Here is a 27157-nt window from a genome sequence, read left to right as displayed (position 1 = left end):
GCACCCCTAAAGACCAGATCCTAAAATCGCCCCTGCTATGAATGTTGTAAAGGAAACGTTTTAAAGTATCAAACTGCAACACATTGGTGCCCTTGCACTGGAGGAAGTGTTTTTGGGTTGGGTTGGGTTTTTTTTTTTAGCTATGTGGAAGCAAAAAAAAATAATGCAGGCTGACACCCAAGCATGATAATTTATTCAAAGAATGTATTAGCGTTTAACTGTGTGCCGAATTTGTCAAAATAAACAGTTAATTAAAAACGATGTGGAATTGTCTTGTTTACTTCAAAATGTTGCCAGGTGAACGCTTCCAATCATTGTCGCTCCGTCCTTGTCAGGCAACAGGTGAAGTGTGTGTTCCGCGAGCAGCACACTCACCTTCTGCTGCCGACGGGCCATGTCGGTGGGCTGCTTAGCGTTGAACGGGTAGGATATGCACCGCAGGACAAACACATAAATCTGCAGTTTAGTTTTCCTGTCCTCTTCCTCCTTCTGGATCAGCTCGCGCTCCCTCTTCTCTTCATCTCCCCCTGTAGTGCTATTGTCTTGAGTGTGGTTGCCGTCGGTGCCTCCAGACGCGACGGACTGGCGCTGCTGGATGCCCGCCCGGTTGTGCTTTCCTCTCTTCTTCGACGAGGGCACAGTCGGTTTCCGCGAAAGCTTCTGAACAACTTCTTGGTCGGACTCCCCGCCGGTGTCTTCGCTGGAGGACGGGTCCAGCATGGTGCGAAGCGTTAGAACTCTGCTTCAGACTTAACGCTAAAAGCTCACAACTATTGTTGAAGCTGTGGTTTTGTTTGTTTCAGTTGACGTGGCAGTCGCGGTTTCACTTTTCAAGAGTAATCCCCGAACTGGGACCTAAGGTGTGACTGCAGTCACGACCTGAACGGAATGTTGTTTTTTTGCGTGTGGGCAGGCTAGGTAGGCGGGGTTTTAATAAAGCCCATTAGGTTGCTGCAGAGAGAGCTTCGTTATTTCGCAGCGGAGACGAATGTAATGGTATGGCAGAGCGCGCGCCTACCAGAAGCTGCTCACAAGTGTGCAGAGCTCGTGCATTCGCTGTACTTGCGCTGTGGACACAGGTGTGCAACCTATGGCCAGGGGCGAGGCTAGGGTATTTTTAGTGGTGCCAAGGAAGGCACCACCGTGAGATAGCTCGGCACCCCCTGGCTCAGCACATTTTTAAAAAATATTTTAAAAATAGACTCGAAAATAAATTTGGCTGGGATGTCAATTGAAAAAGAGCTTCTTGACAGCATTAGTCAGTACACTGTGATTGATAGATTTGCCAACCTTAAAGTGAGGCGACACCGCTTGGTTCTTCCGAAATAGGTTGCTTAGTTAGTAGTCACTTAGTTGTTACCGTATGTTTTTGTGTGAAGTGAATGGGATGTGAGTGGACAGATATTTATTCCCCCCCCCCCGTCAGGTGTTAAAATCTTTCAGTTTGTCCTCCTGACCACTTGATACCCACTGTCCTTGTTCTGTTTAGGGCCCTTCTTAATCCACACAGAAAGAGACCTTATTTATTTATTTAATTTATTTATTTTTGTGTGTTTTATTTATTTATTTATTTTCAAAAGGCATTCTTGATATTATTAGCCTTGGGTGATTACAAAGTTTTTTTTTTTTTGCTTTTGCTCAAGGATGCATTATTTTAGTGACCATTTTATTTATTTTCTAGCATTTGTTTTTGTTTTAACTCTTTACTCCCAAAATAAATGTTGAGTTTTCTTCAATATTTGTCTCAGGCTCTCTGTTATCCCTGTCAAGTCACAGTCTTTTGAAATGAAGAGGTCAAAATTGAATGTTGTAGGGGAAAACACTACTCAAAGCAAAACTATTACGGCTCTAAAATTTATAAATGTACTAGTTCACCTCAATTAGTGAGAAATAATGTGCCTCTGTGAGCACACCTAAAGACCAGATCCTAAAATCGCCCCTGCCTGTGGCTATAACCACAGATAAGAGGGGGATAGTGACGAGGTTTCTCTTGTGTCTGTTTTTAAGAACTAAAAGAAAGAAATGCTGAAAACATGAAGCCGGGTCTATTTGCCGAATATACTCAGTTACATAGAGCAGCTGGGATTCTGAATTTGTCTTTTCTTTTGTTGCATTACTGAAAGGGATGTAAGGAGCCAGTTAAAAGTTTAATAGATTCAATACATTTTGGCCCTAAACCATAAAACTGGTAATAGTTCAGGAAAGCACTGAACCTAACGTCTGAGTCTTTTCTTTTGTGTCATGAAGGTGGCTTTCCTCAACCGAGCTAAATCGCAGTGGTCCTGATAATTAACACATCACCTGTTTTTCTACAGGTTGCGTTTGGAATACATGTTTGATGCATCCATCCATCCATCCATTATCTATACCGCTGAATCCGTCGGTCGGGTCGCGGGGGGGCTGGAGCCCATCCCAGCAGTCAATGGGCGAGAGGCGGGGGACACCCTGGACAGGCCGCCAGTCCTATATGTTTGATATTTGACCAAATAATGTATTATTTATTGGTGATACAGAGTAAAAAAAAAAGATTTTCAACTATAACTGACTGTTAATCAACATGGAGTCTATTGTCAGTGAGTTAAAAACAATGTGCACAATAATGAACCAGGACACCACAGTAAACAATTGTTTTTTAATGATATACCTGTATTTCTTATATATATATATTTTTTAACTCATGTCTTTTGACTGGTTATTTTTTTGGAAATAAAAGTTGCAGTTATGTTTAGAATAAAATTTTTTATATATGTATTTATCTGAAATTAATAATCTTTTATTGTTGTATAATTCCTGCCACTTGTAGCGCAGTTTTGAAATCGTCTAGAACTGCTTTATTTTCATTGTTTATCACTTTAGGCTTCATGTTTCCTCAAGTTGTAACCTCAGTCATTGTGATAAGTTAGCTTATTTGGGATTTGGAATGTTATCAGAACCCCAATTGAGAAATATAAATTAATTTCTTTTAAAAAGGGAACTTTTTCATTATTTGTGATTATACAAAGAAGAACAAGAAAAGGAACAGGGTTGCATCTAGACATGTATTCAAGCTGAAAATGTCAGAGTAAACGGCAAAGTCTTAAGTCTAAAACAGTTCTCTTCTCAAGAAAATTAAGGATTTCTTGATAGAACATTATACATGATGATAAGATGATGATAACAAGAAAATTAACTATCTTATTTATTTATTTTTTAAATCAACTTGTGATCTCAGGATAAAGCCATTGCAAGTATATAATTGTTGGCATGGTTGTTCTCTGCTTCTATGAAAAAAAAAGAAGAAATGAAAGAAAATTCAGATTCTTTCCCCCGTTTCCAGCCTTTGAGTTTAGAAATAACCAACATATTCTGGATTTGGTGTTAAAAAAAAATATCCATCATGTCAACCAATTTGTTGATACACTTTATACTGGCATTTATATGTGCTAACACAGCCACTGAATATATAACTCAGTAGTAAACATGCATGTTCAAAGAACATCACCAGCATCACTAGGAGGATATTTCAGGATAATACAAGTCACAAAATCAGGTTAATACTACTTTTGTAGCATCTAACGACACAGACCAAATGATCTCCTTCTCCCTTAAATAAATAATTTCAACTGGTATTGGTGACGATAGTCAGAGCTAAACAACTCTCAACAGATTATCTATATCTATATAGATATAGATATAGATATATATAATCTGGTATGGAAATACCATGGGATCCCCAGGGAGAGCTTAAGGATGTAGCAGGGGATTGATGCACCGGCAACACAACTCAATTCCACATAATTATTACTCATAATTCTCTAGTCCCCAATGAGGATGTCCCACATTTAAATGTCTTAGTGCACTGTAGTCTATAGTCAGGATGATTTTTTTCCTCCCCAAATTTGCGATATATCTTATTACATAGACAGTTTTTGTCTAATTAGGCATTAGCAACATGTGTAAATGCAACCATTAGACCTGGGCTTTTGGGGCTGCAGCACCTATATTTTCCTAAAAAGTTCCAGATCTCAAAAAAGCAGAAATTAAGTGAGAGACCACTTACAATCATGCATATATATGTTTATACATTGGGCAGATGCTTTTATCCAAAGTAACTTACAAATAAGGATATAACAATGCAGCTAACATCAAAGCTAACAATAAGCCTGGATTGTCTTGAGCGTGGTGTAGGCACTGCTAGACGACAATCCTTTGATGACCGGAGTGACCGAGTTGTGACATAAGCTTTTGTGAGAGCGTTCAAGTAGATGGGAGCCATTCCATTTAGCACTTTGTTGACTAACATCATTGACTTGAATTTGATGCGGGCAGCTAAGGGTAGCCAGTGGAGCTCAACGAACAGAGTGACATGTGCTCTTCTAGGCTGATTTGAAGACCAGACGCATGGCCACGTTACATTTGCATATATTATATGTTTGCTCAAAAACACAAACAGGCATTTTCTCTGTATTTCATGCATGGGGCATCTCCTGTACTCTTAATATCTTTAAGGCAAGGTGCGAGGAGGTGCAGAGCAGTTGTGGTTGACAGACATGGAGAGGGAATTGATCCTGTTACTACTGCAGCAAATGGCATTGCTTCATCTTCAAACTCAGGTTGATGAGGAGGGATCTTTATCTAGCTTGTCTGACTCAGTGCTTCTAAAATGTTTTTGTAAGGGGGCACACCATTTATGAATAATAGGTATTTCCAAGGCACATCTTTACCAATGATAAGGCGATGGCTACAAGTGTCACGTAGGTGTGTATGGCGAGATGGTGAAGAAGGACCCGGATGCAGATATTCAAAATGAAAACTTGATTTATTACAAAATCCAAACAAAAGCACGGCTGAGCCCAAATACCAAAAATCTGACAAAAACTTGAAACTTGAATAAAACAAAAACGTGACTATGACTGAAAGAAACAAGGAAAAACCTGACTTGACATGAATAGCTGTGACTTAATGAGTGACGGTGAGGATCTGGCAATGAACATGAAAAAACCTGGAGACTAAATACTGTGGAGGGTGATTGGTGAGTGAAGGCAGCTGAGGAGAAAAACACAGATGACGTTAGTGAAGCTGTTGGCAGGGCAAGAGAGAGACTGAGGATAACTGTGGAGACATGGCTAAACTAAAGACGAGACATAAAACATGACAAAACTAACAGGCATGACAACAAGATAGATATAATCTCAAACTGGAAGATAAAGTAGATGAATAGAAAAATAAAATGGTGGATGACAAAAAAGTCAAAACCTCATCATAAAGTAAGTATTTTATGATGAAGTTTTATCTTTTTGACTTGATACTGTGGTATCATACCAGAATTGGAAATACACAAATACACATTCAAGAGATGATCTTTTTTTTTGTGTGTAAAGTGTCTGAGTATTTAGAAAACCGCTTTTAAATAAAATGTATTATTATCATAATTATTATACATCAGAGCAGAAATTATCATGACTTTTTTTTTTATCCAAGGCACACAAATATTTGGGCACATATAAAATAGATGGATAAAAAATTTGCTTTTTGGGATATGAAATTTCACAAGGTTTTCGTGGCCTGACGAGCAGGAGGTAGTGATGAGGAGTTTGACACAGTTCAACATGCATTGTTACACAGAGGGAAGAAATTGGTGGTAAATTAAAAACATAAAAAAGTTTTTGAAACATACAATAGCATTTTTTTAAGGTAAACGCAAAAAACTTGGACCAAAAAAAAAAAATGGACCAGACTCAGTGAATAATTCCCTATAATCCCTATATAGTTCAGTGAGCAGTGCTGACCAACATGTCATTGGGGTCATCAGGTGGGAACCTCCTTTTATCAGTGTTTCGTCTAGTTGGGCCCACAACACCTCCAGGAGGCTAGACAGTGATCACTGGCGTCCCAGAGTCACTCCCCTAATGCCAGCCAACACTGCTCCTTACACCACAACAACCATCTTTTTTCTTTTTTTTTTCCCCACAACCACAAGCTACTCCAGCTCATCAACTGCAAAACAGTCACAGCGGGGTGGGGATACAAACCCTGGTTCGGGTAGGGGGTAGAAATAGAAGAGGTAAAGATAAGTAGGAATGGGAATCAAACCCTGGTTCGGGTATGGGGTAATGAAAGTATAGAGGGTGCCAGAGGTGGAGGCAGGACAAGAAACACTAGCAGATTCAACAGACAAACTCACCTAAACAGTCCTACAATCACTAAAAATGCCAGCAAAAACAAAGCCATACAAGCCAACTCACCTAAAATGGCTGCCTGGTTTCAAAAGGCTCAAATGGGTCACACCCTCCACTTAAATATCTTGAATTTCTTCTTTGCTTCTTCCAAGAGTCTGTTTACCCTGAGTGCTCCCCCTGCTGGGCCCCCAGCTACTATTGCTTCTTCTAATCCAAATCTACTTACTGGACTTTACAACATCTTCTGACACTTCCTTCACTATTTTCCTCACACTCTGTCCACTTACACCCCTCAACAATGAGACAACAGACTTTGCAACAAATCCTCTATATCCTACTTCCACTGGACATATCCTAACTTTCCATCCTCACTGCTCTGCTTCTGCCCCCAACGCCACATACCTAAGCTTTTTCCTTTCATATACTTCTGCTATTAATTCAGGAACAGTCAGCTCTATGAAATAGACTCTCATTCTACTTCTAGACCACAAGACTATATCAGGCCTTAGATTTGTAGAGGCTATTTCCTGGGGAACAACAAGCTTATTTCCTAAATCTACCTGCATCTCCCAATAACAAGCATCATCAGACTTCCTGCGACGAGGCGGCAGGAGACGGTCTGGCGGGCGGCCGGACAACCGACTACGTGGCAGGAGGAGGAGCCGGAGACCGTCTGGCGGGCGGCCGGACATCCGACGACGTGGCAGGAGAAGGAGCCGGAGACCGTCCGGCTGGTGGCCAGACATCTGGCGAGGGGGGAGCTCTGTTGCAGGGGCCTGCTCTATGGGCTCTGTGGCAGCTGGGTCTCCTGACTCTGTGGCGGCTGGGTCTCTGGACTGAGAATCTGTGGACTGTGGTGTTGAAGAGGTGAGGGAGGATGTGTACAGCGTGGTTACCTTTTCTGGTTCCATACCGAAAATGTCCAACACCAAGGCACGCTGTACATACCTCGCCACCTGCAAGATACATGGCAGATTCTCAGTCCAGGCTTGGAGAATCCGCTTTTCTGAAAGAAGTCCCAGCAGTTCATTAGTAATTTGCCAGCCTCTGCCACGAGGTGGTGTCCCGCTCCTGGCAGTGCCAGAAGTCTTCCAATAGGTCCCAGAAACGGTCTGAGTCCGCCGCGTCCATTGCTGGTCAGATCCTTCTGTCAGGGTGGGGTGGGTGGGTAGGACACTGATGCAGACTTTTCAAAAAGGAAACTGGATTTATTCACAAAAACAAAGTTCAAACAAAAAGCGCGGCAGAGCCAGATGACAAAAACCTAAACTGAGGAATAAATACTTTATACAAAACAAAACTCTTGACAAGGCATGGATAAATACTTAGCTTATTTTTAGCAAGACAACGTGGCATGGCATGGCATGGCATGGCATGAGGGATATGACGGATAACACGGATAGGAAGGTAGGTAACACGGGTAGGAACGTAGGTAAGGATCTGACAAACTGAAAGGGGAGACTGGAAACTAAATAGAGGACTGGGAGTGATTGGAGTAAGGGGACAGCTGGTGACAATGACTAACAGGTGAAGGGAATGAACTGAACATAGGAAGTGAGGGGAAAACAATGGCAAAACTAAAAACTAAACATGGACTAAAAAACTAAGACATGAATTAACACATAAAGAAATCAACTAAAAACATGGGCAAAGTCCCGTGGGCATGACACTTACGCACTTATTTGTTTCCTAAATTGTCTTTGTTTTCTAAATTGTCTTCCCATTTGTCTAGGTACCTAATTTATCGTACTTACTCTAGCACTAGTTATGCTCTTAGCTGTTTGGTTTTGGAAGGAAATGCACTTATGATTTCTTGTGACCTGAAGTTCTTTTGCCTACCGATGTGGAACACACTTATTGTAAGTCGCTTTGGATAAAAGCATCTGCAAAATGACCGTAATGTAATGTAATGTAATGTAATGTAATGAGTGGAAGCAGTATAGAGGAAGCAGCTGTAGTGGTGGGGGTGGAGGGAGCAGCAGCAGAGGTGGAAAAAGCCACACTATCAAACCTGTTGTAATATTGGTTGAAAGTATTGGCTTTATCCACATCACCTTCCACAGACTGAGAGTTCTTCAGTCTGTATCCAGTGATGGTCCTCATGCTATGATCAGTTCTACCCAGTGTAATATCGACGGCGAAGAAATTAGCCTGCCGCCACCTAGACGTTGGTCCGACAGAGAGGGAGAGAGAACGACTGCACGTACACACCAACCGTGCCTGATTGGTTGGATTGCATCATGTGAACTCCTCATGTCACCCGTTCTTTTACACTTTGAGAAAGCTACTAAACACATTTAAATGAAACAAAATACAATTTGAAACTAATTTTAATAAATATCAATACATCAATCTTCATTTGAATCTATTTATTGACTTTTAAGATTCTAACCATTCTAACCATGTGAGACAATATATTTTTTTCTTTTCTAGTTACCTTTGTTACACCAGACTCTTGGAATTGTCCTCAAAGTGGGCAAGGAACATGTTGAGTTTATTGGGGGGGTGGAGGAGGAGTTGCAGCTTTGTTTATCATCTATGATATTCTGGATGCCTTGATTGATTTCCTTGAAGTTGTCCTCAATACACTGCTTGTATTTGTGTTTGGCAGCCTTGAAGCCTCTGTCTAGGTCAGAGGTCCGTTTCACGTAGCAGGTTTAGTGAAAACTCTGAGTAGGTTAACCCTGAAATGAGGGAAACCCTGAGTTTTCCGTTTCACAAAGGGAGGTAACTCAACCCCGAGAAAGAGGGGTAACTCTAGCCTGTTTCACAAAGAGAGGTAACTTAATTTTATTACAACTTACTTTTATTGTAGTATAATTCCTGCCACTTGTAGCGCAGTTTTGAAATCATCTAGAACTGCTTTATTTTCATTGTTTATCACTTTAGGCTTCATGTTTCCTCAAGTTGTAACCTCAGTCATTGTGATAAGTTAGCTTATTTGGTATTTGGAATGTTATCAGAACCCCAATTGAGAAATATAAATTAATTTCTTTTAAAAAGGGAACTTTTTCATTATTTGTGATTATACAGGCCTTAGATTTGTAGAGGCTATTTCCTGGGGAACAACAAGCTTATTTCCTAAATCTACCTGCATCTCCCAATAACAAGCATCATCAGACTTCCTGCGACGAGGCGGCAGGAGATGGTCTGGCGGGCGGCCGGACAACCGACTACGTGGCAGGAGGAGGAGCCAGAGACCGTCTGGCGGGCGGCCGGACATCCGACGACGTGGCAGGAGAAGGAGCCGGAGACCGTCCGGCTGGTGGCCAGACATCTGGCGAGGGGGGAGCTCTGTTGCAGGGGCCTGCTCTATGGGCTCTGTGGCAGCTGGGTCTCCTGACTCTGTGGCGGCTGGGTCTCCTGACTCTGTGGCGGCTGGGTCTCTGGACTGAGAATCTGTGGACTGTGGTGTTGAAGAGGTGAGGGAGGATGTGTACAGCGTGGTTACCTTTTCTGGTTCCATACCGAAAATGTCCAACACCAAGGCACGCTGTACATACCTCCCTTTGTGATGATGCACAAAGGGAGGTAACTCAACCCCGAGAAAGAGGGGTAACTCTAGCCTGTTTCACAAAGAGAGGTAACTTAACCTCACGGTCAGTTACCGGAGTAACAGACTCTCTGAACCTAACCTGGTCGGGACCAGGTTTTATTCAAGAAACCTTGAGTTTCTTTCTGTCTCTGCCCTCTTTCAGCCACACACGCCATTTGATTTCCTCATTCAGTCAGCAGAGCGAGTTCTTCTACTTCTATAAGTCCATTAGGCACAGTAGGAGGCGACTTTTTTCACGAACATGTCCTTTTGACAACGATCCCGTGGATGAAGGTGCAGCATTATTGCGCAGGGAAATAAATATTCGTCGGAGATGGTTATCAGACTTTTGCATTTACAGACAATTATCTTTTTGAGCGGCACCATCAGAATGTGTTGGGACAAAAGAAAAAAAAGACATGAAAGACAAATAAATATTTGTATGAATAGGCTTAAAAAAGACATATATAGGCCTATTATATTTTATAAAGGCACTCGTGTCTTGGGGGTGGATTCCCTCCGGGGACTCCCTCAGCCACTGCCCTCCCGTTAGAGGTGGCGGTGCTGGGCAGCACCCGTTTTACGGGCATCTGCCTTCTTTCTGTTGGCTCAGTAGAAGTCTGTGTTAGTTTAAATAGGCTTAATTATTTAACAGAACATGATATAGATGATGACTCTAAATTGTCCTTCGGAGTGAGTGCCTGTCCAGGGTGTACCCCGCCTCTTGCCCATTGACCGCTGGGATAGGCTCCAGCCCCCCCGCGACCCAACTGACGGATTCAGCGGTGTATAGATAATGGATGGATGGATGATATAGATGTGAAGACATAGTTTATGTGTGTGAAAACAGCATTATGTTGGGAATAAAATAACTGCACAGTCAAATAGCCACTTAATATTTATTTTACAGTGTAAAACATGATCAAAATGAGGTACCTCCATGCCGAGGTCTCACCTGTTTGAACAATGTTTTTATATTTCATCTTAAACTGCTGCCAAGAGCGCTTCTCCCCTGCGGGATTGCACCTAAATGAAATAAATGAATGGGCTACCATTCAAGCAGTTTCCCTGTAATTTTATTGGGATTGCAAAGGACTACATTTAAACTTACACTTTTGCTGCTGCAGCGGTGTTGCACTTATTTCTAAAAACGTGTTGAAACTCGCCGTATGAGCGCATTAAGATTTCCAATTCGAGGATGGTGAAAAACGTAGCCCCTCCTCTTCCCCGTTGCCAAGGTGACTCGTCGAATCGGGGCTCCATTGATGCTGGCTTTTTAAAAGTTGTGGTGCACGCGCTAAACTCAAGGTGAACTTACTCAGAGTTGATTAACCTCACTCAAATCAGCGTTTCTGGAACCGAAAACTCAGAGTTTTCTATCTCAGAGTAGATCAACTCAGAGATCAGGAATAGACTCAGAGTTGGTTGAACCTGCTACGTGAAACGGACCCCAGCTCTGGCTCCCCTGTAGGCCTCCCTGTTGCATGATCTGAGTGCTGCATCTCAGCAGCAGCATAAGGAAATGTAATATGGGTATTTTGTTAATAATCTGACTATTCCCTGTAGCATGTAAACAGGAATATTAATGAAATATCCTATCTGCATCTTGTGTAAACCCCAAATTTTGAATGTTGAATGTTGTCTTTTCTGAAATAAGAAACGCAACACAACTTTAAAAGCAGTTGTGCATTTGTTTGGGGACATTTTCAACAGCATATTATTCCTTATTTGATACACAATTAAGCCTTTTATGTGGCAGGGCAGCATCTTTGGGACTAAGTCAAAATTAGCAAAATAAAAATCATCATGCTGTTCCTGAAATTGCATATTTTATAATATTTGGACTGCAGTGGAGCTCTATGTAAAAAAAACAGCAAGATAAAGTAAATATAATATTGACAACCTAGAATAATGTCTTTATAATAGGAGAGCATTAAGGAGGGTCCTTGATGCTTTCACTCTCCAAGAAGCATCATCAAGGTATTGTGGAGTTGAAGCTGGGAAGAGCCGGTGCCCAATCGGGGTATGTATCCAGAGAAAATAGAGGAACTCCCCACGTCGCCAAAGCCAGTAGGACAGCAAGAACACCAATCACATTGACACCAAGCCCCGCCTTCACCTGCAGCAGTAGTGATCAGATCAGATTTTCTTTTTTCTTTTTTTGTGCATTCAAGACAATGCAGTGTATCCAATGTAGATATTGTGAGAGTAGACTTTAGCTGCATTTCTGCATTCATACTACAGGACTCACCATGTCCATGATGTTTATGTGTCCATAGGCAAATACGACAGCGTTGGATGGGTTGGACACTGGCAGCAGGAAAGAGAAGGATGTGCACAGGGTGGTGGGAATCAGCACGTACAACGGGTTGACATGGATGGCCTCAGCCTGAAGCAAGACCAATCACACACAAAATCTGGCTGAGTTCAGTGATAATGTCTTTGACCTTTCTGTTAATTATTCACAACTATTTAGAAGAGATCAAATATGCGTAACTCCCAAAAATAGGTTTTCATAGTGGGTGTGATTCACATTTCACAACTAATAGGTTGTGATTTTGATTGGGAGCACAAGTTCCCCTCCACTGAAAACCAAGTTGTGAACCTTGTGTCTATCACGTTTTTTTTATGTGTCACAATACATATCACAAGCAATATAAGCAATTAATGCAGTCCCCCAAGTGTTTTACATAGAACATTGAAGGAATGGTCCTGACTACATGTATGATTGTGCTGTACAGCTAATTTGCACAAGCTGTGAGGAACTAATTGAATAAGAAGCTAGCAAGGAAGTTAGGAACAGTCATAGCACTGGTTAGATGGAGAAGCAACTTGATGTATTTTGCTCTTGTTGCGAAGATGGCAGACATGACAGGTTCTGTTCATAACTGTGTTTAGGAGACATTGCTTTGTCCCATCAAACTACCAGTGAACTGTGAAATGGGTCAGAGATCTGGGACATGAGTCTTGCCTGTAGTGAGTGAAAGTTAGCAGCCCTGATCATTATTTTATTGCAGAGATGGGGACTCGAGTCGTATGACTTGACTCGAGACGCATTTAAGTCGAACAAACAAAGACTTGAGACTTGACTTCAGACTTGCCCTCAAAAGATTTGAGACTTGACTTGGACTCGAGGTTTGGGACTCATAAACAATCTTCATTTCATGAAATTATTGTTTCTGATCTTTATTTCATGAATTCCGATGTATGACAAGGCTGATGGCGGCTGAGCGTGACATAGACTCACGCATGCGTGCAGCCACTGATATTGAAACTATTCTGACCATGGCAGCGTCAAGCTCATCTGGAACTGTGCCATATGTTGTCACATTTGGTTATAAAGCATTCACGCAGACAGCAAACAAGCGAACGGCCACTTGCAAAGTATATGGTATCAGGATAAATGATGCCGTCTCAACTACGTCCAACTTCATCAGGCACCTAAAACGCACAAGGATCGGTCAGTATCTTTGTAATGTGAAAGGGAGACTTAGCGCGTATCGACAGGTACTGCTAGTGTATCAGTAGAGTTGTTTATTGGGCTACCATTACATCTGCACCTTCCCTGTGTGTGTTGTTGACACTTTGGTGACTGCCCCTTAGCGGGGGCTCACCTGGGCTCACGATTGGTCGACTGTAAGTCACACCCGCTTAAAGCAACATGGCTGCGCACAGGCTCTTTGCTTTTGCTGAGAGGAACAGACTAGGCCAGCGGCTCTGGTTTTGTGCGCTCCTCGTCGCTTGTGCCCCGAAGGGAACTCGTCTTGCCCCTGGCTGTTCGCTTGGGCTAATTGTTGCCAACTGCTTAGCCGTACGGCTCCATCTTTATCCCTCCGACGCGCTCGGTTTACCTTTATTCAGCATACATCACGAGACGATTTGGTAACCGAAGTCGCTTCCATGACAGCGTGTGCCAGCTACAGCGGGCCCGTGGGGCTTCCAACCAATAACGGTCAAAGTTGCCGCTGTGTCCTCCCCTGCTTCTCGTTCCTCCCGTCTGCTCACGGTGACGGCCGCCCTCTATTGCTTGCTAGCCTCGGCGGCTTTCCCGCTTTGTAGGTTTGGGTGCGGGTGCATGGCGCTGAGCTTGCTCGCTAGGCTGCATCATCTGTCCCGTGATTTGTTACCGTTGTGTTTGTCTTGTCTGTGTGGTCAATGTCTGGCCTCTGTGTGCGCTGGCTGTATGTGCTTATAGTGAGCTTGTAACCCGCCAGTTAATGGTGGATTCCCTCTGCTGAACCTGGTGTGCTGGGTATTTTGCTTTTGTGTGTTCCTTTGTTTGCCGTCCTCATTTTCTTTTCTGTGATTTATTTCGCTTTCTCATTATTGGTTTGCAGTGTTTTTTTTGTGTTTATCTTGTTTACCTCAGCATCATTGGTCCTGTCTGTCGGAATAGCTCCACTAGGGTGGAGTGTCCAACCTGTAGCCTAAGCCAGTGTCTGGCGTGTGTGTGTGTGTGTGCGTGCGTGTGTGTGTGTGTGTGTGTGAGTGATTTTAATGCTGGTATTTTACCTCTCGGCACTGTTACACTAGCAAACTAATCTAAATAAACAGTGTTGTAAACTATATGCAAATTATGGCTTCATTGTTCACTGAAGTTTGGGAAGGACTTTAGTTAAGTAGCCTCGGTTAACAGTTACCAAATTAATTGCTAAGCCAAGTCTACGTAGATGTAGTTTAACGTTAATCTAATTGCTGTTTGAAAATAGCCTACTTTTACAATTTCAGGGACACCTGATAAAATTCCACGTTGACACTGTCAAAAAAACTGAAAAATGCACTGAAATTGTGCTGAAAAATGTTATGCATGAGAAGTTCAGACTACAAAGCCAGTTACTAATATGCCTGTTAATGTATCCTGTGGTGCATAGCAAGCACACATATTTCAAAATATATTTCTATACTTCAAACAAGCTTTCATGGCGTTTCTTCACATTGGATTGAAATAGGCCTCTTAAGTGACCATGCTCTGATCAATTTTGATCCTGCAGTGTATAATGATATTATGTATATTGATAATACAGTACATGCTTTCATGCCATAACACACAGCAATGCAGTCTTATCTAGACCAAATGGCATGTGTTTAATGATAGAACGTTCATTTCAGTCATTTGAGACTTGAGACTTGACTTGTTATTGGTCCTCAAAGACTTGACTTGGACTCGAACACAAAGACTTGAGACTTGACTTGGACTTGGAATAAATTACTTGTGAACATGTCTGCTTTATTGCAGTTTGGTCTTTACAATATGAGTGTAACAAAGCTAGTTTGGGGGTTTTTTTATGGCGAAAACTTAAAATATACAATTTTCAGGAACACAGTTTTTGGAGGATTAGTAACAGCATGAGTAGGACATTAGGACTTGGATTCAGTTCCATCTAGAGAAATTGCTCCAAAGTTAATAATCTCTTAGTTTTCACTACTTGAAAATTTTCTATATTCTAATGACAGAAAATGTATAGACTACAGGTATGGTGAATGGATAGATTATGTCACCACAGCATCATTCTAAATGAAGTGTTAGCTAAAACCCCACATACTAAGTTGAGGGAGACGGGCAAAAGGTAGCGTTTGTGTCTAATTATTAAAGGACAAGACCGTTTTTTTGACATTGGGCCCTTGATTTCACATTATAACATGATGTTCTACTCACCCCCGCTTGTTGTTGGTAATTTGGAGCTGTTCCGAAGATATTCGAGAGGCGTCTGGCTGCTCTCTTGAGATATTCGGCCACTGTAATTTTGATTTTTTGTCTTAAAGTGGGTGTTACTGACGTCATCGTCGTGCTACCACCACAGACAGCCCACAGACCTGCTGCCTATTTATTCATTCGGCTAAAATTCAAAATGACAGTAACCCGGATTTTTTTAAGTAAGCGACGCACTCCACGTTATCAGTGCTAGTGTACAGTAATTAATAAATTATAAACAGCGTAGTTTGTGCCTGTATAACGTTGCCCATAGGAAACCGTTTCATGGCCGAATATCTCAAGAGAGCAGCCAGACGCCTCTCGAATATCTTCGGAACAGCTCCAAATGACCAACAACAAGCAAGTGTGAGTAGAACATCATGTTATGATGTGAAATCAAGGGCCCAATGTCAAAAAAACGGTCTTGTCCTTTAATGACAGCTGAACTTTCACTGTGACAACAGAGCAGGTTTCTAGCTAAATGAATATGAGACTGTGCTCATCAGGTATTTTTCATTTCAGCAGAATCTTGTGCAGCAAATAATATTCATAGCACATAATATAAAATGTAAGTTCTGCTCATACAATGTCATTTGTCATTCATGTCAAACCGATTTTAAACATGTTCAATATAGCTACTTTGCTTTTTTACCCTGACTAAATCGGGATAAGTTTATATATATATATATATATATATATATATATATATATATATATAACTCTGTGATATCTGCTGTAAAACTAAACTGACAGCCCTAAAGTCCTGCGTTTGTGTCTGTTCTGCTATTATGAGACTCACCCAGAACCTCATCTAAAAGACATCAGCTAACTGACACTGAACAGCTTACAATAGGCCTAAACACCTTACAATAGGCTTAAAAGACTCTAAACAAAAATCAAAATCATCCAGTGATTAACTGAAAAGATGTATACTGAAGTCCCTCACAGTGCTCTGACCCAAACATGATCTAAAATTGTACATGGACCACAAAACAGCAGAATCTAACCACACTGTGTATAATATGCAGGAAGAATGTAAATGCAAATGCAAAAATATCTCAAAGAAGAACTGAAAGACTAAAAAGAAGGCTACAAAAAGAGATTACAAGCTTTGATGCATGCTACTATGTTACTAAGTAGTGGCCCTTTATGATGCCCAAACTATTCTGATATTTTCAAACCATAAAAGATGGAAGTACAAACAGAGTAATACTTAGAATATATATTAAAATGAAAGAAATGTGTCATTTTTATCTTATGGAAATCATGTCATCTATAACTTGCTTAGCTAGGATATTTTGACTACCGTATATTGCATCCCAATCTCATCATATCAGAAATATAAGCAAAATATCATATCAAAACATTTTCCAGACAATACAAGAAGATTAGATGTCCGTCTCTGTGTCATAGGAAAGCAGTCTTTACAGCATCTTTAAAGGCTATTCTGTGTATATTTGTCTACATTTCACCTTCTTATTACATTACATCAGTTTCCAGTGTAATACAAGCTATAACTACCGATGACACGTTTCTGATGGTCAAAAAGCTTTGAGCTTTGATATCTGTTCATAACTATTCATAACTTTCATTTCAGGAAAAAAGAATGAAAACAGGACAGAAACTGAACTTGTCATTGCAAAAAAAAATTTTTTTGATTGGTTTTGAAGCAAAATCTAACATTGCTGAAACAAATTTACAAAGTAGCTGTCTTTTCTGTATTTTTGATGGGACATCAATGTTTCCAAATGAACTGAATCTTCTTCTGTTGTAATTTAAAGTCATTAGATAAGATGCAAAGGCTTGCGGCATCTGATTTCGGGTTATAACTGCCATAAAAATAGGTAGATGTCAGATCTGCCATATTTCCTTCAGAGCAAAATGCACCAAATAGCTTCTCCATCTACAGAGGCTTTGGCTAACTTCTCCTGCAGCTTATTAGCGTCTCATTTCATCAAATACTCACAGCGTACAAAAATAAGTTGTAAAGCCTCACCCTAAAAAATGTCCTAAAGAACATATAGGCTATCTAACTTTGCCACTCTGAGACTGTAGGTGGTGCTCTGCAGATATAAAGCAGAAATCTTCAGGCATAGTGTTGATGGCAAATAGCACTCATGATATAGATTGTGTATATAGAGGCGGGTCCTATCACAGATTGTCTGTGCAGTATTAAATAAGGAACCTACCAGAGGCGAGAGGATGGGGAGGAAGATGGTAATGGTTGCGGCATTGCTGGCAATCTCTGTCAGGGTGGTGACAATAATGCAGGCAACTGTGATTGTAGCCAAGACTGGCAGATCACCCAGAGGTGTCAGCAGCTCAGCCATCCACAAAGACAAACCAGATTCCTGTAGATGCAAACGTGATATTCAACCTCGGCTTCAAATTATATTTAGAATTTCTAGTTGGTTTTGTTAGGCTACACTGTTAGCGCCAGTGAATTATAAATAGTAATCCATTACATACTAAGCTATGCCATAATAATTCAAAGGTTTTTTTTAAAACTTCTACCACCACTGATTTATTTTCTCTTTTTTGTGGTGGAAGATTAATTAACATGCAGAAATCACAAATATTCAAACCATATGGGAAATAATAATAACTTGAACAAAAAGATTTGGTGAGTGCATGGGAGCCGAGCCTTAGCTCCTGGAGCTCGGGTCAAAGAAGAATCAGGAAGCCACCTCCATGTGGGTCTACCATTCGTGTGAAGGAAATTTGAGGTCGGGTGCAGTGTGAGCTGAGTGGCAGGTCAAAAGCAGCGGGTTGGGTGTGCCGATCTCCGGCATTGCAAACTGGCTCCAGGGACGTGGAATGTCACTTCACTGGTGGGGAAAGAGGCTGAGCTGGTGTGTGAGGTGGAGCTGTACCAACTACATATAGTTGGGCTCATCTCCACACACAGCGTTGGCTTTGGAAACAAACTCCTGGAGAGGGGCTGGACTCTCTAATACTCTGGAAATGCCCATGAGAGCCGTCAGTGATGCAGTGACCTGGAGAGGCATGATTGGGAGGAACAGCCTCCCTGATCTTAATCTAAGTAGTGTCTTGTGTTTGGACTTCTGTGCTTGTCATGGATTGTCCATTACAAACACCATATCACCTTAAGCCAAAGGTCGATGATCGACTTTGTGGAGGTGTCATCAGAACTGCGGCTGTATGTCTTGGACCCTCGAGTGAGGGAGAGGGGCAGAGCTTTGGGGCAGAGCTTTCAACTCTTGGATCTGTTGGGGAAGACGGGGGACTGCCGGACAGACCTGGTAAGCCAAAACAAGTAGAGCGCATGAACTGGGAATATCTGGTAGAGGCCCCTGTCCATAGGGTCTTTAACTTGCACCTTCGCAAGAATTTTTCTCACATACTCTGAGAGGTTGGAGACATTGAGCCTCATGCAAAAAACGTTCGTACGCACAGATTTGTTCTTAAATCGTGCGTACGAGGGATTTAAGAGAATTTGCGCATTCACCAAATTGTTCGTATTTTACGTTTTCTTTCAGGTACGAACAGAATTTACAAGTGATCCAGACCTGTCGTAGGAGTTTCGTAAAATAGTCCACTGTTATTCCAATTATTCAGGAGGATTCAGGAGGTGCAGTGTAGTTTTCGTCCTGGCCGTGGAACAGTGGACCAGCTCTATACCCTCGGCAGGATCCTGGAGGGTGCATGGGAGTTCACCCAACCGGTCTACATGTGTTTTGTGGACTTGGAGAAGGCGTTTGACCGTGTCCCTCTGGGACTCTTGTGGGGGGATGCTCCAGGAGTATGGAGTGCCGGACTCCTTGATATGGGCTGTTCGGTCTCTGTATGACCGGTGTCAGAGTTTGGTCCGCATTGCCGGCAGTAAGTCGGACATGTTGGACTCCGTCAGGGCTGCCCTTTGTCACCGATTCTGTTCATAATTTTTATGGACAGAATTTCTAGGCGCAGCCAGGGCGTTGAGGGGGTCCGTTTTGGCGACCTCAGAATCGGGTCTCTGCTTTTTGCGGACGATGCGGTTCTGTTGGCGTCGTCGGGCCGTGACCTTCAGCTCTCACTGGAGCAGTTCGCAGCCGAGTGTGAAGCAGCTGGGATGAGAATCAGCACCTCCAAATCTGAGACCATGGTCCTCGGCCGGAAAAGGGTGGAATGCCCTCTCCGGGTTGGGAATGAGATCCTTCCCCAAGTGGAGGAGTTCAAGTATCTCGGGGTCTTGTTCACGAGTGAGGGACGAATGGAGCAGGAGATTGACAGACGGATTGGTGCGGCGTCTGCAGTGATGCGGGCTCTGCAGGGTGTCTGGGCTCTCCCTTAGAGATAGGGTGAGAAGCTCGGTCATCCGGGAGGGGCTCGGAGTAGAACCGCTGCTCCTCCGCATCGAGAGGAGTCAGATGAGGTGGCTCGGGCATCTGGTTAGGATGCCTCCTGGACGCCTCCCTGGTGAGGTGTTTCCGGGCCCGTCCCACTGGGAGGAGGCCCCGGGGAAGACCCAGGATACGTTGGAGAGACTATGTTTCTCGGCTGGCCTGGGAACGCCTCGGGGTCCCCCCAGAAGAGCTGGAGGAAGTGGCCGGGGACAGGGACGTCTGGGTTTCTCTGCTCAAGCTGCTGCCCCCGCGACCTGATCCCCGGACCAGCGGAAGATGATGGATGGATGGATGGATGGATATTCCAATCAAGTTTGCTTGACTAATGGATTGTATATTTAATTACTTTGAAGCAAGCATAAATAAATATATATATTATACTCCATAATGATGCTGATATTATTCTGTTTGACTTAAATTATGCACTAATTGAAGGTTAATTTGACTCTGTATATAACAAGGTCAATGGGAAGTGTAACCAGCGGCTGACTTGCTACTTTTGGATGCCTTTTGGATGCCTTGGATGCCTTGGATGCCGCGTCAGGCTCTTGGAAGAGACTGTGTAGATATCCTTGCGGAGACAGACGAATGGCTGACATCACAATTTAGATTGCCAAGGACTGTGCTGCTACAAATATGCAGCTTGCTAGAGCCACAACTCCAGAGACAAACACGCCGATCAAACCCAATTTCACCACACGTCCAAGTCATAATCACCCTTGGATTTTTGGCCACGGAAACCTTTCAGAGGGAGATTGGAGTCTTGCACTCTCGGTCATCAAAACTCTCATCAGTTTATCACCCATGATACATCAAATGTCTGCATGAGATGACGTCATGCAGACATTGTTTTATTTTTCCTCATATATTGAAATTGAATTGAAAGCCTTTATTGTCATTATACACAGTAGTGCAATGAGATTTAAAGAGCATCTCCTTAAAAGTGCACACAGTTTGCAAAATATAAAAGACTATACAGTAAAAAACGTCTAAATACACAGGAAAAACACAAACACAATGTAACGAGCACAGACTTGAGTTCAAGAGCGACTGAAAGGGTATTGAAGATGGAGGTAGCTTGTGTCGGGTAGTGCAGTGGTCAGTGCCAATATTGTCAGTGCAGTTTATATTAGTGCATATTTGCATTGAGTATGGTGACCGCTTTGGGGAAGAAGCTATCCCTGAGTCTGTTTGTTCTGGCCCGTATGGACCTGAAGCGCCTGCCAGAGGGCAACAGGTTAAAGAAATGAAAGCCAGGGTGGGTGATGTCCTTCACGATGTTCCTGGCCCTGCTGAGACAGCGGGAGTTGTAAATGTCAGTCAAGGAAGGCAGAGGGCAGCCTGTGATCTTTTGTGCAGTGTTTGCCACCCTCTGCAGTCTCTTTCTATCGGCCTCTGTGCAGCTGGAGTGCCACACTGTCACAGCGTAGGTCAGCTAGCTCTCAATGGTGGAACGGTAGAAGGTCACCAGCAGGTGAGTGTTTAGTTGCTCCTTTCTGAGCACCCTCAGGAAGTGTAGCCGCTGCTGGGCCTTCTTGACCAGCGCTGTGGTGTTGACCGACCAGGAGAGGTCTGCAGAGAGGTGGACGCCGAGGTATTTAAAGGACTCCACTCGCTCTACACATTCGCCGTTGATGTACAGGGGGGCAGGGTCGGCTCTGTTCTGCCTGAAGTCCAGGATGAGTTCCTTGGTCTTGGTGATGTTCAGTGCCAAGTTGTTTGATTCACACCACTGCCCAAGTCTCAGGACCTCATCTCTGTAGGCCGCCTCATTTCCCCCTGTGATCAGCCCCACCACTGTAGTGTCGTCAGCAAATTTGACAATGGTGTTCTCTGGGTGGGCGGGACTGCAGTCAGATGTGTAGAGGGAGTAGAGTAGTGGGCTCAGCACACAGCCCTGGGGAAAGCCAGTGCTGAGAGTGCGGGAGGAGGAGAGGTGAGGACCCAGTTTCACCTGCTGGGGTCGGTTGACCAAAAAGTCTTTTATCCAGCAGCAGGTGGATGGTGGGAGCCCCAGGTTGGCTAACTTGGGGATCAGAATGTCCGGTATTATTGTGTTAAAGGCTGAGCTGAAGTCAATGAAGAGCATCCTGACGTAGCTCCCCTGTTTCTCCAGGTGACTCAGCGCTGAGTGGACAGCGATGGCTATGGCGTCTTCAGTGGATCTGTTAGTCCGGTATGCAAACTGGTGCGGGTCCAGGGTGGGGGGGAGACAGGTTTTGATGTGTCTCAAGACCAGTTTCTCAAAGCACTTGGTGATAACTGGGGTGAGTGCTATGGGGCGGAAGTCGTTGAGGCTGATTGTGGGTGACTTTTTAGGGATCGGAATGATTATGGCAGATTTCAAGCAGGGTGGGATGATGGCTTGTTCCAGAGACAGATTGAAAATGTCAGTGAAGACCTGTGATAGCTGGCTGGCACATGCCTTAAGCACCTTCCCAGGTACTCCATCTGGACCTGCAGCCTTTCTGGGGTTCACTGCACAGAGCACCCGCCTCACATCCTGTACCTCAAGAGTGAGTGAGGGAGGGGTGCTGAGGGCTGGTGGGGGTTGTAGTGGACGTTGGAGTGGTGTGGCTGAGGCTGAGTGCTGTGTTTGGGACTCAAAGCGGGCAAAAAAGCTGTTCAGCTCCTCTGCCAACCCCACATCTGAGTCCCCGGATGTCACAGCACAGCCTCTGAAGTTGGTGGTGGTCTGTATGCCCCGCCACACCTCCCTTGGGTTGTTGAGATGTTCCTCTATACTCCTCTTGTATTCTGCCTTAGCAGTCCTGATGCCTCTCCTCAGGTCGGCACGAGCGGCACTGTACAAGGCTCTGTCACCTGACCTGAAGGCTGAGTCACGGGCCCGTAGGAGCATGAGGAAAATTCAAATTTCTTTAAATTCTTAAACTGTAACGAGTGAACATCCACTGAGGACCACTGGCAGTCTCAGTCTCATTTTAGGCAGCAGTCTCGTCTAACTTAAGCTGAGCCAGGGATTCTGAAGCCGTTTCCTCTTCGTCTTCCTCCTCTTCATCTTCGTCCTCCTCCTCATCGGCAGCGGCGGTTTGAGTGGCCGTTTCCTCAGCCTAGCCAGTAGCCCGGCCCTGCAGCCTCGCTTTTGTCTCCTCTCGCACCGCCGTCTGTGTCGCCTGCCAGACCCGACAACAATCCACGGAGATCCCGCTGGTCTCGCTATCTCGTCCGGAATGTTGTGATGGCGGTGGAAGTCGCTGGAGATGGTCATCTTCAGCTGGAATCCGATGTCCAGTAAGTCCAGCCGACTGTATTGTTCAGTAGTGTGGGTAGACGAACGTACAACACACGATAACGAACGTACAACAGATAAGGGAGAGCTCTGAGCCGCTGCGCCTGAGCGCGCCGCTATGCATTGTGTCACTGCTCTGAGTTCTTCAGCAACACATATATCATATATATGTGGGTGAGATTTTTGCATCCGCACATATCAGAGATGGGGACTCGAGTCGCACTTAAGTCGCACAAACAAAGACTCGAGACTAGACTTGGACTAGAGGTTTGGGACTCATAAATAATCTTCATATCATGAAATGATTGTTTCTGATCTTTATTTAATTAATACCGACGTATGACAAGGCTGATGGGAGGCTGAGCGCAACATAGCCTCAGGCCCGTGTGCAACATAGCCTCACACATGCGTGCAGCCACGGATATCAAAGCTATTCTGATCATGGCAGCGTCGAGCTCATCTGGAACTGTGCCATATGTTGCCACATTTAGTTATAAAACATTCACGCAGACAGCAAACAAGCGAACGACCACTTGCAAAGTGTGTGGTATCAGGATAAATGATGCCGGCTCAGCCACGTCCAACGTCATCAGGCACCTAAAACGCACAAGGATCGGTCAGTATCTTTGTAATGGGAAAGGGAAACTTAGCGCGTATCGACAGGTACCACTAGCAAACTAATCTAAATAAACATTGATGTAAACTATATGCAGATTATGGCTTCATTGTTTTCACTACACGGCTTTGCTGATTAATCTGCAGCAGCCTGTGAAATTTGGGAAGGACTTTGGTTAAGTAGCCTAGGGTAACAGTTACCAAATTAATTGCTAAGCCAAGTCTACGTAGATGTAGTTTAACATTAATCTAATTGCTGTTTAATCTTAATCTTAAAATAACCTACTTTTACAATTTCAGGTACACCTGATATAATTCCAGGTTGACACTGTCAAAAAAACTGAAAAATGCACTGAAATTGTGCTGAAAAATGTTATGCATGAGAAGTTCAGACTACAAAGCCAGTTACTAATATGCCTGTTAATGTATCCTGTGGTGCATAGCAGGCACACATATTTCAAAATAAATTTCTATACTTCAAACAAGCTTTCATGGCATTTCTTCACATTGGATTGAAATAGGCCTCTTAGTGACCATGCTCTGATCAATTTTGATCCTGCATTTCAGTCATTTGAGACTTGAGACTTGACTTGGACTTGGAAAAAATGACTTGTGAACATGTCTGGCACAAATACATACGGATGCAAATAAGTACAGGGAAGTCATGTTGGTCAAGTTGAGTTCAGAAAACGTAAAACTTTCAAGGACTTAAAAGTATCATAATGAATGGGTTGGGAAATGTACAGAAAACTAATGTTGGAAAAAAATTGTGAAAAATCATACATTTTCTTAAGCTATAATCACAAAGTTCCTTAAACCACATCCAAAAACACAGCCAAAAACGAAACACAACCAACCTTTGTGCCTTCAGCAAGTGCAAATCCTCCACCAACCAGCAGGGCAACCTTCCATGGCATTGAGGCTTGGAACTCATTCCAGGAGATCATAGCCTCTGAACAGAGAAAGGAAAAAATAAATTAATGAATACTTTACCAGAAAGACAGTAACTACCACTTTTCAACCTGTACAGATGCTGAAAACTTGACAACAGCTTTGTAACACTATTGATTATATATATTTTTTGTGTATTACATTATACAGACAATGATGCAATGACACCTGTAGAGGGAGATGGCAGCCTTTTCTGAGTCTAGTTCTGTCAGAAACAATGTGTTCAATTCAGTGGTCTCACCATCCATTTTTTAAATGTCACAAACGGACTACCATGGGGCCTAGTATTAGCACCTACTTTATTTGCTATTTATTTCAACACACTAAGTAAAAACATTTCTGATGCTTCTGTACATCACTATGCTGACAATACAGTTATTTACTGTCATGCTAAAACAATTGACATAGTATTTGAATATTTACAATCTGCATTCAATGGCTTGCAGTGTCAGCTGAGAGGTATCAGGTTCTCAACTCCTATAAAAACAAAGGAGATGTTGTTTTCAAATAGAAAGAAAGTGACAGCAAGTCTATGACCTATTTTTACCACCCAAGGCTCTTGTATAGAGTTCGTATCGAACTATAAATACCTTGGCATTACAATTGATGAAACTTTGTCTTTTAATCCTCATATTAATCAACTTTTTAAGAAAGTGAAACTGAGGCTTGGTTTGTTTTTTAGGAACAAATCTTTTTTTTCTTTCAATGCCAGAACTGTTGTCATTACATTGAAGACTGCACATTGCTCTTGGTGTGTTAAGATTAAATTATCAGCATGTTTCTTGAAAGTATGCACGTCTCCAAGTACAATTGTGTAATGACATTCATATATACAAAATGTTTAAACTCAGTTATGCAGCGTACATTTCTGGTTTGGTCCATTTCAGTTGATCAGATAGCATTGTTTTGTAGTATCTATTGCCAACTTACAGTGACACTGCTAAACTATTTATCTCTTGGATCAATAGAGTAGCTATCTATACCTATATATAAAGTGTTTTCGGTATGAATGGGGGAGTAGCTTCATAGTGTTTGCATTTCTTGCATTAACTCTCGGGACTCGACGGACGCACCACGGTTACAGTTTAACCTGCGTCGGTGTTTGCTGGTAAGTATGGCAGCTGTTGGAAAACTGGAAAAGATCGCTTAGCTGTCCTGGTCAATGGCGTACTGTGTGTGTCACATCAAAAACCCAATGTTTGCATACTTGATTGTATTGTGGAGTGTGGTTAGAGTGAGAAGTCACATCCAAGAAATCAGTTGCATTTCAATCGCATCCGTATTGTTGCAGGTCAACAAGAACAGCCAAGAACAGGATGAGAGGAGGAAGCTCTCAACACCAACCCCCATTTTGCCTATTTTAATTAAATTTCCAAACTAATACTTATTGATATCGTATATTAAGTTTTGTTTCGGTGAACATTTGCCATGACTATTCATACGCATCAGAACAAAGAAATGTGAAAAAAAGAAATATCACCCGTATGACTGGGGCTATAATGAAAGGTTCTTGTTATCAGCCCTGCATGTATCCACCTCACTTATTGTGCCGCAATGCAGTTTTGGAACTTGCAGATACCTCACCTCCAATATACAACCTGTTTTAAGACTGAAGGAAGCAGCAAGATTACATCCTTAACGTTCCGACGTCCCGCCGGTGGGACGTTGCATATTTCAGGACAAATCTGGGGTTTTCCTCAGCCCTACTTTCTATGTACCAAAACATGTTGTATACCGTTGGAAAGCTAAGGTTCTTGAGATTCAAATGATGTATGCCAATCCAGTATACAATCATAGCTGATTATGATCAAACCAGTCGCAAATACAAAAAATTGTCCAACTCACCTATGAATCCTCACAGTATTTTAAGAACAGATACAACAGATACGTTGGCAAGTGTCCAGTTAACGTCCTCCAGTAAAGTCGTTAGTCCACAACAAGTCTTACGTCCACAAAGACACATAGTCGACACAAACTGTCGAAATTTCAGTCAGATGCGTATATTTTCACATATTCTTGATCATAACTTCAGTAAGCATGCATGTATTAGCCACACCGTGATACCAAAACAGCTCTGGGCTTCAAACTTTTGATTGACATATGACCTGCTCCAATAGATGAATGTTTACCCTGTCTGCTGTCTGTGGCACAATAGTCAATTATTCGCAAATAGGTAAAAAGTATCTGCTCGTATTCCAATGTGTGAAACAATTGCAGTGGATTTTACTTTTGAGTGACGCATTGAATAGCTAATGAAATTCTGAAAACAACGATATGCTGCTTGATGGGTGTTTTTTTTTCTCCAAAAATAGCCAAAGTAGCGTGTGAAGTAGTCGCTAGCTTCGTGAGTTGCTAATTACGCATATTCGTGCATAATTTCAGATTCTGTAGTTTATTCGTCTTTTTTTTCTACAACATGGTCAAATGGACTTCAAAAACAAAATACAGGGACGGTCGGTGGCATAGTGGGTTAAGCAGCTGCCTCCATGTACAGAGGCTGCAGTCCTCGCTGCAGCTGGCCCTGGTTCGAGTCCCGCACTGAGCAGCCCTTTGCTGCATGTCTTCCCCCTCTCTCTGCCCCCTGGTTCCTGTCTCTCCCCAACTGTCCTA

The 27157-nt window shown here is 42.9% G+C and overlaps 2 protein-coding genes across 3 annotated transcripts in view; both read right to left on the bottom strand.

Moving 5' to 3' along the window:
• The window catches only part of cadps2 (Ca++-dependent secretion activator 2), a 289837-nt gene extending 288963 nt beyond the window's left edge, over positions 1-874 (bottom strand). For both annotated transcript variants that reach the window (XM_075469290.1, XM_075469289.1), the window contains exon 1: positions 376-874. In XM_075469290.1, coding sequence (XP_075325405.1) covers positions 376-720 — 345 coding nt within the window. In that variant the 5' untranslated portion in view covers positions 721-874. The remainder of the gene's footprint in view (positions 1-375) is intronic.
• A 10794-nt stretch (positions 875-11668) lies between these two features.
• slc13a1 (solute carrier family 13 member 1) overlaps positions 11669-27157 on the bottom strand; it is a 41266-nt gene continuing 25777 nt past the window's right edge. The window contains exons 11-14 of the mRNA XM_075470857.1: positions 24454-24548; positions 17575-17736; positions 11945-12082; positions 11669-11812 (exon numbers count right to left, since the gene is read on the bottom strand). Of these exons, the coding sequence (XP_075326972.1) occupies positions 11669-11812; positions 11945-12082; positions 17575-17736; positions 24454-24548 (539 nt within the window). The remainder of the gene's footprint in view (positions 11813-11944; positions 12083-17574; positions 17737-24453; positions 24549-27157) is intronic.

This window comes from Odontesthes bonariensis, chromosome 7, assembly GCF_027942865.1.
Source record: "Odontesthes bonariensis isolate fOdoBon6 chromosome 7, fOdoBon6.hap1, whole genome shotgun sequence".
Classification (NCBI taxonomy): Eukaryota; Metazoa; Chordata; class Actinopteri; order Atheriniformes; family Atherinopsidae; genus Odontesthes; species Odontesthes bonariensis.
Note: the sequence above shows the minus strand (reverse complement) of the source record. Positions and strands in the feature narration are given on the sequence as shown.